This window comes from Diabrotica virgifera, chromosome 5 (assembly GCF_917563875.1).
Source record: "Diabrotica virgifera virgifera chromosome 5, PGI_DIABVI_V3a".
Taxonomy (NCBI): domain Eukaryota; kingdom Metazoa; phylum Arthropoda; class Insecta; order Coleoptera; family Chrysomelidae; genus Diabrotica; species Diabrotica virgifera.
In genome coordinates this window covers 165,582,151-165,599,524 of record NC_065447.1, presented here as the reverse complement: position 1 = coordinate 165,599,524, position 17,374 = coordinate 165,582,151, and the positions used below count along the sequence as shown (strand labels likewise).

Below are 17,374 nucleotides of genomic sequence, written 5' to 3'. Positions count from 1 at the left end.
TGATTAAAAACACCATTGTGTGTGTTTATAATCAATGCTAGTAGCTATCAAGTGGATAAACTGACTAATTCTAAGCAAGTTTTGTTCTAGAGTTTTTTCACTTAAAAAAAAATGGCGTTTGTATGAAATCATTATACTCAGTATAAGCAGAGTTGTAGCTAATTAAAAGTAAGTTCTTATTCGTCAAATTCCAAATCGAATGTTTCAACGTGAACTAACAAAAAAAAATAAAGTACATTTCGGGGAAAACTCATCGCAGCTTTTTTAAAGTGTTTAAAAAGCTTTATTTTTGTTTTTAAAAAAGTTTCTAGCATTAAAAGTAAGCAAGTTACGCTGAAAATAAAGTTGGTCATTTTTTTGTAAAACCTAGTTTTAAAAAATCGTGAAAATCACCCTCTGAAGGGGAACTTGCGTAAAATTTTTAATTCGAAAGAGATGCTATAAATCACATCAAAACACAATTTAAAATGTATCAAAGAAAAAAGTCGTTTGTGTTTTTCGTTTGGCGCCTCAAGACGAATAAAATCAAATTTACGTTACCGCTTCACAAGTTACTTTACTTAGGACAAGGCGAAAACGGCGGGTACGTTGGGAAAAATATTCCCATGAGATTTTTTTGTATAATTACATTCGTGAGACATCCCAGAATAAGGTTCAAGAAGTCGCCCACGTGAAAATTTTTTTTAACAATTTTTTTTTAATCAAATTGCAAAAATCTATACTTTTGGCCCGGATAATTGTTTTGTAGGTTTTTGGACCATTCTGGATAAAAAAGGTGTCTAAAAATTTTTCTCTAAAGTTGATCGTTTTCGAGTTATAAGCAATTTAAAATTGAAAAAAATGAAAAAACGATTTTCAAGGGTTACTCGGATTACTCGATCAAAATTTATTATTATGAAAGTCAGAAAGTGACTAAATCAAAGTTTAATGCCCCTCTACAAGATCCTGAAGAAATTTTTGTCATTATTTTATTACTAAGCTGTTATTTTTAAGTAATAATATTGAGCGTCATGAACGTGGTTGCCGGCCGTAAATGCTGAGTGCGAGAGATGCCACTCCGGCAGTCCAATTGTGCATCTTACTTGCACTCACATTTACGGCCGCCTACCTCGTGCATGGCGCTCATTATTATTACTTAAAAATAACAGCTTAGTAATAAAATAATGACAAAAATTTCTTCAGGATCTTGTAGGGAGGGCATTAAACTTTGATTTAGTCACTTTCTGACTTTTATAGTAATAACTTTTAACCGAGTTATTAAGCCTTGAAAATCGCCATTTTTCGTTTTTTTCAATTTTAAATTGCTTATAACTCGAAACCGATCAACTTTAGAGAAAAATAATAAGAGACCTTTTTTATCCAGAATGGTCCAAAAAACCTACAAAAAAAATGTCTGAGCCAAAAACATTGATTTTTGCAATTCGATTAAAAAAAAATTGTTAAAAAAAATTGAACCACTTTTCACGTGGGCGACTTCTTGAGCCTTATTCTGGGATGTCTCACGAATGTGATTATGCAAAAAAATCTCATGGGAATATTTTTCCCAAAGGACCCGCCGTTTTCGCCTTGTCATGATCTGTAAGTTTTATCGTAAATTTAGTTTTACAGTAATTTTTTTTTTGTTTTAAAAGAAAAATGCCTTTTTTTCAAAATAACTTTATAATTATCAGTGATACGAAATATCCCAAAGTGTAAAGGTCATATTCATAGGTCTGATTAATTTCATCTGGGATGCTAATTAAGAGGTGATATTTAAGATTTTGTTTACAAAAAAAGGGATTAACTTTATTTTGTGCGCAACTTTTACTTCTGATACTAGAAACTTAAAAAAATAAAGCTGTTTTTAAACAATTTAAAAAAATTATGATGAGTTTTCCCCGAAAAGTACTTAATTTTTTGGTTATTTCACGTAGAAATATTCAATTTGGAATTTGACGAATAAGAACCTACTTTTTATTAGCTACAACTCTGCTCTTACTGAGTCTACGACTTCATATGTCATATATAAAACATTTTTTTATAAGCTGTATTTTTGCTATGAATATTTTTTTGACGAAATACTTCCTCATTTCCTCATGAAATATACTTTTTTTGAAACATGAATATATTCACGCGCAAATAACTCGAAAAGTATTTACTTGTGAGGTCAAGACTAGTTAGTGAAAAAAACTCTATAGTCAATTTATATTTTCAACGTTTTTGCAGAAAAAAAAATTAATACAGGTATTAATACAGATTAATATGATAGCGACTGTGCGTTAAAATTTTGAATACGGACCACGTAGAATAAGTGCTTGTTCTTGGCTAGCTTCAACAAATTTACGCTAGGCGCGCCACTATACAGGCAGATTTTAAAGGGAACAAAATAATGCACATGGTTTCGTATCTTCCCCCTATATTTATCAATCAACGGTATAATACTAATACCCCATCCAAAACGCATGCATTTTATATCGTGGTATTATAGTTTTACGAAAACTCAAACTGTGAACTTTGAGTATCATTGTCCCGAAATCGACTGAATTGGAGTTGGTCACACTAGTCATAACGAATGCCAAACCTAATGAATTAATGGCGAGGACATCAAATACTATAATGATATGACGTCATGACCAATGAGGGCGCGTTTTGGTCTGACTGCTATAATTTGAATTTTCTGTCGTTTTTAATCGTCTTTAAGGGCCAAACGAAAGACAAAAAGCTTTTTTTTTTCGTTGATATATGTTTGAAATTATCTGTTGTGGTTTGTAGCATTTTTTCAAATTAAAAATTTTATGCAAATTCCCTATTCTGTCCAATCAGATTATTATTATACCGGGACTAATCTACTTACATTATTATACTGAGAATAATTTTTAAGTATTTTGTTTCTATTTAATTACAATTTAAAAAAAATGAACCAAGATAGACTTTTAGTTCTGCATCTAATGTCGAATTGTATTTGTCAAATTGTCGCGAGGGCAATACAATTCGGCAATTTTATGTGAGACTTAATATTTTTTTTCAACAATGAATTACTATTAATTAAATTAAAATGATTTACGGCCACTTTTTGATTAGCAACCTGTTACCAATGTATTGTCCTATTCTTAAGTTTATATACAGGGTGTCCCGGAAAATAGTGCGTTCCTTTAAGGTATGGATAGAATACACAATTTGGAACAAAAAAGTCCTATAGCATTTTTTTCTAAAGTTAACCGTTCCCAAAAAAAAGATTACATTGTTTTCCATATACCTGTATTTTAATGTTTAGAAATTTTAATTGCCTGGCAACATCGCGATCGTACGCACTACGGAATAATAACAGATCAGATAGTAAGAACTTATTTGTGATTTACAGTAGGTACATGTATTTAAAATAATCCAACCTAATATTACTTAATGTATTTACTATTTGTTTTTTTTTTTGTTATTTGTTTACTATAAGTTCTTTTAAATGTATTGGAATACCTATTGCATAATTTTAAACGAATTACACATCTTTTAAAATAAAAACACATCTTTTAACTGAACTAGTAGGTACCTATTATGTATTTAGTACGCTTTAAATGTGTTGAATGCTGAGGACTTTGACTAAATTTCATAGTTCACAGTGGACATTAAATACACCAGATTGATAATGTGTCAGTAATCTGTTTACTTGTGAACTAAAATAATTAAGTTGTACTTACTTGAAAATACAGTGGAACCCCGATAAGTCGGCCCCCGATAACCCGGAAGTCCGGCTAACCCGGACCGATTTTCATCAGATAAACATTTTGATTTTCAATATTTTGTATTTTTCAATTTAATTGTGGCTTATTTCCAATCAAAATAGTTAATTATCAGACAATCCTTTCAACAATAAAAGTGTATGTAATATAATATTTGAGAGATAATGTGTCTAGACTCTCTGTGTCGTGTACTTATGTGTGTAATTTGAACACGAGATTAAAAATTACTCATCATAGTACACGCCGCAGAAACAACAGCCAGCTGTCTGTAGTATCGATTCCTTTTTATTTCAAACTGTCAGCATTGTTTAGGAAAGACTATTTAAAAAATTCTTTTATAAACAATGGTCTTTAGTATTGTGTGTCTTGTATTGTTTGGGTTTGGTGTTTTTTTTTAGAATTGTAATGAGTAGGTAATATGTACTGTGCATATTTATAAAAATATTTCATGTTATTTCAATTCTAACGGAGTTTATCTGTAAGTATACCGTATTTTATTAATTTTTACCATATTCTCCGGCTATCTCGGATTTTCGATAACCCGGATCGGTCGTGGTCCCGATTAATCCGAGTTATAGAGGTTCCACTGTAATTACTACACTTTCAAGAACACATTCCCTCATAACGACGGGAAATAACGGAAAAACATTTTAAAAGAAATTATAATAAGCCTCTCCATTTAGTGATCTGCCATAACCAATCAACAATAACATAATAGGTAATGAACTCACGATTCGAAAACATTTTCGGTATTGAAACTAAGCAGGATTCTTACAAACTATCTGTTGTATGTTTACTAAAAAGAAGTCTACGTTTAAATTTTAGTACCTCACAGAGTTGCCAGATTTTAATTTGCATACCAAAATGTATTTTAATTTTTTGGTCAAACGATTGCATTTAGCAAAAAAATGTTTTAAGAGTTTTTTGCTTTACATGGTGCCCTCTACCTATACCTTTAAGGAACGCACTATTTTCCGGGACACGCTGTATAAATGTGATTTTAATTAACTACCGTATTAGCGCAGTAATTCTGCAGTGGGATCTTAGACTATTAGACTTTTATTTCGCTACGAATGTAACTTTTATGTTTACCGGATTTTAAATTTTTTTCTTAAAACAAAAAACTTTGTAAGGAAATTATAGTACGTAACTCGTATGATGAGCCCCTTATACACTTGTTCTAATTACCACACACACTCCTCTCATTCGTGGTGTGATATTCTCTCTTGTGTAATAGGTTCGTTACCGGTCTAATTATGTATTATAGTATTCTTGCATTTTAAACAAAAAGTTCAATTTTACCAGATAACTTTATTCAGTCCCTATATAATATTATACAGCGTGTCCCAAAAGTAGCGGAACGGTAGAATATTTCGCGAACTAAACATCGGAGCGAAAAACTGAAAAACACTTTTTTAAACACATTTTTAAAAATCTTTCCATTGACACCAAACGCAATCCCCACTCCACCCCCTGGAGGTGGGGTGGGGGGTAACTTTAAAATCTTAAATAGAAACTGCTAGTTTTTATTGCATATTTTGATTCCTTATGTAAAAGTAAGCCACTTTTATTTGAGACATTTATTCGAATTGTAGGTAGATGGCGCTATAATCGGAAAAAACAATTTATTGTAATACCACAGGTGAATTATAAAAACGCTCTAATATCTCGAGAAATAAACTTTTAAATGAAAAACCAAAAAATATGTGTTTAATTTTTTTCAAAAACCTGTCGAATAACACCAAACATGACCCTCTACCCCACCTCCTACAGGTGGGGTGGGAGTTAACTTTAAAATGTTAAATGGCAACCTAGATTTTTTATTGAAGATTTGGATTAATTATGAAAAATTGAGCAACATTTATTTAAAATATTTTTTAGAATTGTTGATAGATCAACAATTCTAATCTATCAACAATTCTAAAAATTGTTTCGAACAAATGTGGCTTAATTTTTCATGACGAATCCAAATCTGCAATAAAAAATGGGGATTGCTGTTTAAGGTTTTAGAGTTACCCCCCACCTCACCTCCAGGTTGCGGAGTGTGGGGTCGTGTTTGATGCTATTCGATCGGTTTTTGAAAAATATGAAATACGCATTTTTTTGTTTTTCCTTTGGAAGTGTATTTCTCGAGATAGTAGACCGTTTCTATTATTTTCTATGACACCAGGATAAATGATTTTTTTCGATTATAACGCCATCTACCCATAGTTCAAAAAAATGTCTCGAAAAAAGTTACTTACTTTTAAGTAAGGAATCAAAATCTGAAATAAAAGCTTGGGGTCTCCATTTAAGATTTCAAAGTTACCCCCGCTCCACCACTAGGGGGTGGAGTGGGGAGTCGTGTTTTTTGTGATTCGATAGATTTTTGAAAATTATTGAACACATATTTTTCAGTTTTTCGATACCATGTTTATTTCGAGAAAAATTCGACCGTTCCGCTACTTTTGGGACACCCTATATATTATAACATAACGTTTTTTTTTTTTAGATAAACACCGTACAAAGTTCGACAAATTTTTCGACGATTTTAGTGTACTGGACCATCATTTTGACCAGAAAATAAAAAGAGACGACGAGCTCTTACCATTTTTCCCGAAGCCAAAGGAAAAGCACAACAAACTAAGAGAAACTATAGAAAAACTCAAAGCTCTTAGCGAAAACAAATTAAAAGACGAATTTGATTTTGAATTGGAGCATTCCAAAGAAAATAAAGATAAGTCTAAGAAAGTTGAAAAGGAAGAGAAACATAAGACTAAGAACAAGGAGAAGGCTCATAAGCCGTTCACTAAGGAAGCGGAGATAGAACTGGAAGAGGGAAACAATACAATGGATAGCATTCAGTCAGATGGACAGAAAACTAAAAAATCTACGACCTCAACAAGTTCAAATATTATCAGCAAGGCCCAGGCTGCTAATTTTGACGCTTTGACTATAGCCACTGAACAAACATTAAAAGACATAAACAAATGGCTAGATGACACTCCTAAATTCGCAGAATTCAGCTCCGCCAGTAATTCTCCATCGTACGCCGGTTTGGACGACCTTGACACACTTACAGGAAAAATAGATCAAGTTCCTGGCAAAAAATTGGACAAACCTTTGACGGCAATTAAGAAGGATGCAGCTAACAAGGATCCTAAAAAGAAACCGTTTCGAGATCCTTCCAAGTTCTTTAAAAGAAGGGAAGTTCAAAGAACGATCGATCGGCTACAGCCGGGAAAAAGTAAAGGAAATCTCATAACGAACGTTCAGGCTACAAGCAAAGCGGATGAAGTATTTGCTCTTGGTCCGCTTTCAAAATTAAAAGATACCAAGAACTCACTAATTGTTAAAACAAATACCAATGCTCCGAAGTTAAGTTTAGGATCTGTTTTAGATAGTTTCGGAAAGCATAAGTTTGTTGATGATCAAAAGAAAGAAGAAAAACAGTTGGAAGAGGTTAAATTAGACGAGAAACCTGCCACGCCTGATATAAAAATGGATGTTGAAAGCTCAATCAGTATTAAGAAGCCGGAAGAAGAAATTGAGAAAAAATCGCAAGAGCCACCTGTTACAGATGATACTGGAAGCGGTGGTGCAACCCCTAATCTGAGCGCTTGGTTCAAGGCTTTCGGAGCCCCAAAAGTACAACCAGTCACTAAAAGAAATGACACTAAATCGGAAGTTGAAAAAGAAAAGAATGACGAAAGCAAATCAGTGGATGTTCGTAAAGTGACATTACCCCTTGTCTCTCCAAGTACGGACATTCACGGACAACCCATTTCCAGGCAAAGACGAATTAGTACAGGAAGCAGCATGTCTGAGCGTTCTAGTTTCAGCCAAGACATGGATTCGCCGAGAGTTGGAATGGATGAAAGAGGAGCTTATCCTGCTCCATATCCTTCACCATTGCATAGATCTCCTACGGGAGCGTCTCCAATTATGGCGTCACCTCGACCGGATATTTCTCCAAAAACTGCGTACTCCACTATCAATGGACAAATCAGGGTAGGATTTTATCAAGACACTGTATCGAATAAGAGCAGTCCAGATAAATCTTGCAGTCCTCAGGAAAATTCTCAGTCTCCTTATCCACATTATTCTGAACATGTTTATACCCCAAACACGACTGATAATTCTTACTATTCATACACAAATCCTCCATATTACACTCACGTTCCTAATTATTCTAGCACAAATCCTACACCCCCGTATAATTCCGAAGGCAACTATTCATACTATGACAGTAATAAAGCACAGACACCTCAAAACTACACTGCCAATTCGCCTGCTAGTAATCATTCTTCTCCTCATCATCAGCTATCAGCTAACGTATCTCCAAATATGAACGCTGATCGATCGCCAGGGATGAATTCACCTAGTGTTCATTCACCCAATATCCATTCTCCAACAGTTTACTCCCCTCATTCGCCAACAATTTTGCCACAACATTCACCTAATATCAACCCCCAATATTCTCCCGGGTTACTTCCACAACAGTCTCCTGGCGTTCACCCACAACATTCTCCTGGAGTTCACCCACAACATTCTCCTGGAGTTCACCCACAGCATTCTCCTGGAGTTCATCCGCAACACTCTCCTGGGGTTCTCCCGCAACATTCTCCAGGTATGCACAGCCAACATTCCCCTGGCGTTCATCCACAACACTCTCCCGGCGTTCACCCACAACACTCGCCCGGTATTCATCCACAACACTCGCCCGGTATTCATCCACAACATTCTCCCGGTGTGCATCCACAACATTCTCCCGGTGTGCATCCACAACATTCTCCCGGTGTACATCCACAACATTCTCCCGGTGTACATCCACAACATTCTCCCGGTATACATCCACAACATTCTCCCGGTATACCTCCACAACCCTCTCCTGGTGTACATTCCCAACACTCCCCAATTGTTCAACGACCTCCCAGTCCTATATCTGCAAGCATGTGTTCAAATTCATCTGAAGTGGAGCACTTCCAGTCTCAAGAAGAGCTTAGCAAACGTGGTGACAAGATACAGTCTCAGACAGCAATCTTCCCTGTTAAGAAAAGAGCTTACAATGATAATGAAATATTGCAAATTAGTAATCAAAAGTTCGAAATAGCTCCGCGTCTAACGCAACAAATAGAAATGAAGAAGAACCAAGAAGATGGGTCCAAGGAAAAAGTAGATGCCAAACCGTATGTTCACCAAAACATCCCAGATCCTAAGAGCTTAAACATCCCGAATTCTGAAGACTTTTATCCAAAACCTCCTGCGCATACTTCTCAATTACCAACGGCTCAAGCAGCATCTGCTTATAACTTTAACACCGATTCAAACTACTCTCTAAATATACCAAGTAGAGATAGAACGATAGCTTCTTCACAATCGAGCAAAATCGATATGTCGAAATACACTAACATGGGCTATACAGGACCTGATGTCAATACTAGATCTATTTCGCAGTTAGGTTTTCCTTCCACATCAATCCCTGCTACTTTGTCACAGAAACAAGCGTCTGCCCAGTCGTCACTCGTGACGTCTTCAGCTTCATCTAGCGACATGTCGATGAGATATGGTAATCCTAACTTAGCTTTACAACAAATGGGATATAAAGGTAAGTCTTTTACTTTAACCATTTCTCACAAAAAAAAAATTTAATTTTTATAATGGCTTGAATTTTTGAGTATATAGGTAGTCGCAAATGTTTAATATTTGAGAGAACAGGTCAAAATTTTCGTCTTCAATGAGTTTTATAATCTCTGTACAGTGCTAGTCAAAAGTCCGTACCCCCCCCCCCTCGTATCTTTTGAACGGTTATACCTATAATAGTGAAATTTGGAGAGAGGAAATAAACGGATGTAAGCTTCTTAACTACTCATGACAGGTGACGTAATTATGACAGATGACTTTACAGCGCCACTGTGACAGATAATTTTAAATGGGACATTATGGCAAGTGATACCTCGTTTGAAAGGTATTGAAAATACCTATTCAGTCGTACTAATTTTGTTTGAGTTTAAGCTTATTTTGATGAATAAATGAAATAAATATAAAATTGTAGTTTCGCATTTAATTAATAAAAATTCAAAATTCCGCATATGATTACTTGTCAAAAAGGTTGACGTTGACGTAAAAACTACTAGAGAATTAAAAAACGTCAACTTTTTTGACAAAAACCCCATAGGCTTACATTTGAATTTTTATTAATTAAATGCAAAGCTACACTATTATATTTATGTATTTAATTTATTCATCAAAATCAACTAAAACCCAAAAAAAATGAGTATGACTGAATAGGTATTTTGAATACCTTTCAAACACGGTATCACTTGCCATAAGGTCCCATTTAAAATTATCGGTCACAGTGGCTCTGTAACGTCATCTGTCACTATTACGTCACCTGTCATGACTAGTTAAGAAGCTAACGTCCGTTTATTTCCTCCCTCCAAATTTCACTATTATAGGTATAACCGTTCAAAAGATACGAGGGGGGGTACGGACTTTTGACTAGCACTGTATAAATATTACCTGGGCCTGGGGTTTTTCTATTCTTCATTTTTTGTATTGCAAATTTTATTTCTGATTTTATGTATACGCTTGTTGATGTTTTATGTTCTGTTATCTCCAAATAAGTTCTGTTTGTACTTCACCCATTCTCCATTTACTCTTCTACTTTTTTTTGCCTTCTCTTATTATGATAGGGGAGCCCAAGCGTGGATTTTGCGCGTTACTCGAGAGCGTTAGAAAATCACATGGGGAGAAACCTTGTGAGCGTTGGGACAGTCCGTAAAAATTCTATCCTTAGAAAAACTCGAAAAGGTCAGATTAAGATAAGGTAAGTTAAGTACATGAAGAACAGTGTATATTTCAAAAATCTTAAAATTTGAGCGGGACGTAAAGAAATGGATGAGTCACAAAATTTCGCAAAAAAGCGAATATTTCGCGAAATGAACATTAGATCGAAAAACCGAAAAATACGTGTTCAATATTTTTCAAAAATCTATCAAATGATACCAAACACGACCCCCACAGAAGAGGGTGGGGAGTAACTTTAAAATTTTACGCAGGTACCCTGCGAGATCTCGCGAAATGAACGTCAGGTCGAAAAACTGAAAAATACCTGTTCAAGATTTTTCAAAAATCTATCGAATGACACCAAACAGGACCCACCCACGGAGATGGTTTGGGGGGTTACATTAAAATCTTAGTTAAGAACCCCAATTTTTTATTGCAGATTTGGATTTCTTACCTAAAAATAAGTAACTTTTATTCGTGACATTTTTCGAATTGCGGATAGATGGTGCTATGATCGGAAAAAACAATTTTTGGAAATGGAAAATTAAATTAAAAATGGAAAATCCCCACTAAAATAGAAAATTTAACTTAATTTTTTTTTTATTTTAGGACCTAATCTTCACAACCCAATAGGTCACCATGTCGTTTTAGTAACTTCAAATTTAGCATCCAATGCTCCCCTACTATTGGTATATTATTATTTCTCCTGTTTCTGATTCCTGCTACGAGTATTCCTTTCATTTTCTTGTGGATCATTCTTTCGTCATGCCTTTCCTGCAAAAACTAATTGTTCACAGATCTCGGTCATTCAAGAGTTGTAAATTCAGTATTTGCTCACCGATTCCCCTTCTCTTTACCTAAATATTTTTGCAGTTGAATTCCAATTTTTTATTGTTTTTTAGTCATTAAATAATGAGTTAATGGATTTTTCTGTACGGCCGTTTAATAACATGCTCACTATTCGCTATTTTTGAATAGATAATAACACCCATTACTTAACCCGTGAGTAATAGTTGATTACTCAGGGGCTGAAGTTAGGTTCAAGTGGTGAATGCCACTTTTAATATGAAGTAAACTGCAAATAAAATTACTTAAACTTGTTTATTTTATACAATAATTATTGTAATTGATGTCAATAATTAACTTCGAAAGATTTTTAAAGGATTGTTAACTGTAAAAAGGTTCAATATATTTTTTACTTTTATACCTTGTTTACTATTATGAATTTTGACATTTATCGTTTTCAATGACAGTGACAATAGCGTATTTGCTGTGTTTATTGGAATTTAAAACTTATATTGTGTTTATTTTATAAAGTTATATTGTGTTATATATTTTAAATACATTATTCGCGGTGTGCAAGTACTTGGAAGGGAATTGAGAAACGATCGTGCGCGAATAGCGGAGAAATATTGCAACTTTCTTAAATAATTCATATTGTCAATTGAAATTGTCAAATTGATGTACATTTCATATCTACTGTCATTGAAGAATAAAAATTATATGTTGCTCCACAATATTGATATGATATGCAATTATTATATAAAGGTAAATTTAACCCTACGTTAGGCGCGTCGTTATTGCTGACAAGCTTAGGCGCGTGGTCTACGATTGTAGACCAATAGTTTTTTGTCGTATAATACCGGATTTTGACAAAATTAACAAATTAGTGGTTAATAACATGTTTATTTATGTTCGCACTTTGATATTAGATATATTTTGTTCTTTGGCTTTTCTCATTTTGACAGTGGTAAAATTAAAAACGAGGTCATGATTTTTTGGGTCTTTATTCGTAAGTAAATGAAAATGGTCACAAAAATAAGCCCAATTTAGTAAAAAACACAAATATTTTTTATCTTTGCACTTATAGAATGACCAATAGGGATAAATAATAAAGAATAGAACTAAAAAGTAAAAAAAGAACAAAACTATTAAATAGTCAAAGTGGCACAATTTTAGTCCGTCAAACATTCAGTGCAAATATCCCCAAAATGATCCTTGAATTCCAATGTGTCACATCTTTGGCATGCCCTTCTTGTTGACATATTGCAAATTCATGTACAAATACAACATCGTCCCACGTAATTTGTTGGAAAATTAGGGGAAGGGGGTACGACTTCTTGAACTCCGAGCAGTACGCGAGCTTGTCGTCTAAGTTCTCTTAGCAGGGAAGGCATAGTTGATCCATATTTAATTTGCTGTTTGATTAGTTCCCATGCTAAGTTTTCAATGAAGTAGCTTCTTGAAACATTTTCATTTATGTTATTACCTTTATATATACAGCAGGTTACATATTAGCTTTATATATACAACTAAAAACTGGAACGCGCTTAGGCGCGTGGTCTACGGTTGTAGACCAGTGCTCTTTGAATAATTGTAAAAAAATAATGCAAACAGATCGGTGGCGTTTAGCAAACTGAAGAGTAAGTTGGAAGTATTATTGACAGCTACTAAGCGGGATGGGGGCGTATGTGAAGTTTTATGCAATTGGCGACCACTTAAAAGGGAGTGGTCTACGATTGTAGACCACGCGCCTAACGGAGGGTTAATTAATTGTATTTTGCTTGCAGTACTGCATTTTAATAACTAATTTTATTTACTACATACAATTGTTTACGTTTTAATAACATAACCTGAATCTTATTTTTTCTTTTCATTATTTTTTTGGACTATGGCCTTGACAATTATCCAGTAACCAGGACTAATATAGTTGGCCAATATAATTAAAATTGCGAATAAAGTTGCAGAGCGTAGAAAGAGGTGTCGCTTTACCGAACTTGCACGGTCCCAATAACACATTATTCGCGGTGTGCAAGTACTTGGAGGGGATACAAGAAACGATCGTGCGCGAATGGCGGAGAAATCTTGCAACTTTCTTAAATAATTCATAGTGTCAATTTAAATTGTCAAATTGACGTATATTTCATACCTACTGCCATCGAAGAAGAAAAATTATATGTTGCTCCACAATATTGATACGATAAGCAATTATTAAATAAAAGTAAAATTAATTAATTGTATTTTGCTTGCAGTACTGCATTTAATAATTAATTTTATTTACTACATACAATAATTGTTTACCTTTTAATAACATAACCTCAGTCTTACTTTTTCTTCTTATAATTTTTTTTGGGCTATGGCCTTGACAATTATCCAGGAACCAGGACTAATATAGTTGGCCTATATAATTATTAAAAGTGCGAAAAATGTTGCTGCGCTATGAAACCAGGTGTCGCTTTTTCGAACTTGCACGCTCCCAATAATATAGTTATATTATATAGTTAAGTATAAATGTACAAATAACGTTATAAACTACGCCCATCCTATTAATTTATTACAATGAAAGTAGGTACTATACTTATAACTTTTCGGAAGAATATAACTTGAATTGACTATTTCTTGTTGTGTTTTTTACAATGCATAATTAAGACAGCATTTGCTGATAATAAGCAACCAATAATTCAGCCGTGTACTATTTGTACACAAATTTTTTTTGTAAATAATTATAATTTTAATCTCGGGTAGTTGATAATTATATTTTTTTACTCATTAAAATAAAAAAAAGTCGTAGAAAAAGTATAGTATTCTACTTGCATGTATTGGCTATTACTCACTCTGATGAATTACGACACTCGCCTACGGCTCGTGTCGCAAACTTCATCATCGTGAGTAATAGCCATCATTACATTCTCGTTGAATAATATACTATTTTTTCTCGCATGGCTAGGGCTGTAGTCATATGAGACATCGCAAAAGTTGAATGGTATTAGGCGAGCGGGAGATACCCCTAAAATGACCAGGTACTGACCACGGAGGGCCGAAGGGCTAATTTTATTCATACTTTATATTTTCGAGGGTGCTGAAAACGAAAATGAGGTTTATTTTGAATTTTATGTGGGGGAACATTGTCAAAATCGCAATTTTATCCTAAAAATAAAAAAAAATCACGTTTTTTTGCGTTTACCTCACTACAACTCTGTTTAATTTTAATACTTTTTTCTGAAATTTTTACAGTATATAGCTCTAACATTTCTGAAGACAACGGTACTTGTTTTAAGCTTTAATTCTTATTCTGATAAAGGTTATGAATTTTTCAAAGGGAAAGGTACGGATTTGTGCATTGCAAAGTTTAATCGCAAAAATTGAGTGACGAAATTTAAAATTTAGCCTTTTACTCACGTTTATGTTAAAGTAGAGAGTACAAAAAAGTTTTCTGGAAAATTTTTGATCAAAATGTTTTATAGAAAAAAAATAGTGCAACTTTTATTATCGACATTAGAAATCCCCGATATAACGGTTATTTTTAGAGATACTGACCATGTGTGGTGAATGGCTAATTTTGGTCTTAGATTATGTTTTTGATGGTGCTGAAAACGAAAATGAAATTTATTTCAAATTTTAGGTGGAGGAATGTTGTCAAAATCGCAATTTTACCATAGAAATAAAAAAAGTGAAATCACGTTTTTTTGCGTTTAACTCACTACAACTTCGATTTTAATATTTTTATCTAAGGTTTGTACACTATATGTTGCTCACTTTTTTGAAGACAACGGTATCTGCTTTAAGATTTTAGTCTTATTCTAGTAAAAGTTATGAATTTTTTAAAGTACAAGGTACAGATTCTTGAATTGCAAAGTTTAATCGCAAAAGTTAAGAGGCAAAATTTAAAATTTATCTTATTAATTACGTTTATGTTAAAACATAGAGTACAAAGAAGTTTTGTGGAAAGCTTTAGTTACAAATGTTTAATAGAACAAAAATTGCGCCACTTTAAATATAGACGTTATACGTCCCCAAAATAGCGCTTATTTTTCGACATACTGACCATGGGAGGTGAATGGCTAATTTTGATCTTATTTTATATTTTCGATGGTGCTGACAATGAAAAAGAGGTTTATTTTGAATTTTATGTGACGGAACATTGTCAAAATCGCAATTTTAACCTAAAAATGAAAAAAAAAGTGAAGTCACGAATTTTTACGTTTAACTCGCTACAACCCTGTTCCATTTTAATATTTTTTTTCTAAAATTTCTACGGCATATATTTCTTACTTTGTGAAGACTATGAAAGTAACTGTAGTTTTTCAGTCTTTTTTTTGTAAAAGTTATGAATTTTTAAAAATTAAAGGTGCAGATTCGTGAATTGCAGAGTTAAATCGCAAAAATGTAAGTGACAAAATTTAAAATTTATCTATTTGATTACGTTTATGTTAAACCATAGAGTTCAGGAAGTTTTATGGGGAGTTTTAGGTCTAGATGTGTTATAGAAAAAATATGGTGTAACTTTTAATTTTAAGAAAAACGTGTTTTTTTATTTTTAGGGCAAAATAGCGATTTTGACAATTTTTTACCACCTAAAATTCAAAATAAACTTGATTTTCGTTTTCGGCACCATCAAAAACATAAAGTAAGACCAAAATTAGCCATTCACCACCAATGATCAGTATCTCGAAAATTTAGCGTTATTTTGGGGATTTATAACGTAGATGTTAAACGTTGCACCATTTATTTTCTATAATAGACCAGGGCGCATCTGTAAAAATATTAGTACATTTGGACGTTGAGAGGTGACTCAAATTTTTTTGCAGAAATCGCTTAAAAATAACTCAAATAATAATATTTGAGTTATCCTCCCTCTCAAAAAGGTCCGGAATATTGTTTAAATAATCAAAATGTCAAAAAATGAAGGAAAAATTCGATTTTTTTCTTCGTTTCTTGATTATAACTTTAAAACTATTCATTTCCAAGAAAAGTTGTACTGACATAAAAGTTGCGTAATTAAATTTACTACAATAGAGAATTGGTTATAAATTTAAAAAATAGTCACCCTTGTTGCAAAATAGCAATAATTGCGAAAAAAACATACAAAAACAAGTATTCGCATTTTACGTTTTTCAACCATTTATGCTACAATTGAGACCTTCATATTTCACCCAGAAAAACTTTATGATACAGTAAAATAATACTGTAAATTTCAATAAGATCGGTTCAATAGGTTTTGCAAAATAAATTTTGCAATCCAGCTTTCGGAAAAAAAATTCATTTTTTCAAAATGTTACAGGACTGAAAATAAAGCAGATAGCAAGTTGAAATTTGTTTTGCGTATAGAAGTGTACTGTACCTTTCATTTGCAATTTCCAAAATTAAAATCGATTAACTACCACGGCGTCAGGAATTTTTTTAATAAACATTAATTATTGGTGCTACGCGCAGGACAGCGGATAGTTTGCTCTGATTGGGCATTCCAATGACCTTTGATAATGATTGATACATTTTAATTTTTATTACATTTCGATATAAATAAATTTGTTTATTGCAAAATAAAAAAACCATACTCTATCCTTTAAAATAACACTTTTTTTAGCAAAAACTTTCTTTGTTCATATATTTTAACTTAGAGAATAAAAGTTTATTTTTTTTTAAACATATGCAATTGTTTAAACAATATTTCACAAACAATAATAAAATTAGTTTGATTTTTGTGGAATTAAAATACAACAAAATATAGAGTAAGAAAATAATATATTAGATAAAGATTGGAAGACATTTTGGTGGAAATCAACTTGTGTGAATCGAACACCGCTGTCCTGCGCGTAGCACCAAAAATTAATGTTTATTTAAAAAATTTCCTGACGCCGTGGTAATTATTTGATTTTAATTTTGCAAATTGAAAATGAAAGGTACAGTACACTTCTATAAGCAAAAAAAATTCAACTTACTATCTGCTTTATTTTCAGTCCTGCAACATTTTAAAAAAATGAATTTTTTTTGCGAAAGCTGGATTGCAAAATTTATTTTGCAAAATCTATTAAACCGATCTTAATGAAATTTACAGTGTTGTTTTACTACATCATAAAAGTTTTTCTGGGTAAAATATGAAGGTCCTAAGTGTA

General features: G+C 33.0%; 1 protein-coding gene across 1 annotated transcript in view; it reads left to right on the top strand.

Annotated features, from left to right (window-relative positions):
• The window catches only part of LOC114341115 (uncharacterized), a 121,009-nt gene that overhangs the window by 90,839 nt on the left and 12,796 nt on the right, over positions 1 to 17,374 (top strand). Inside the window, exon 9 of the mRNA XM_050651658.1 lies at positions 6,205 to 9,300. Coding sequence (XP_050507615.1) covers positions 6,205 to 9,300 — 3,096 coding nt within the window. The remainder of the gene's footprint in view (positions 1 to 6,204; positions 9,301 to 17,374) is intronic.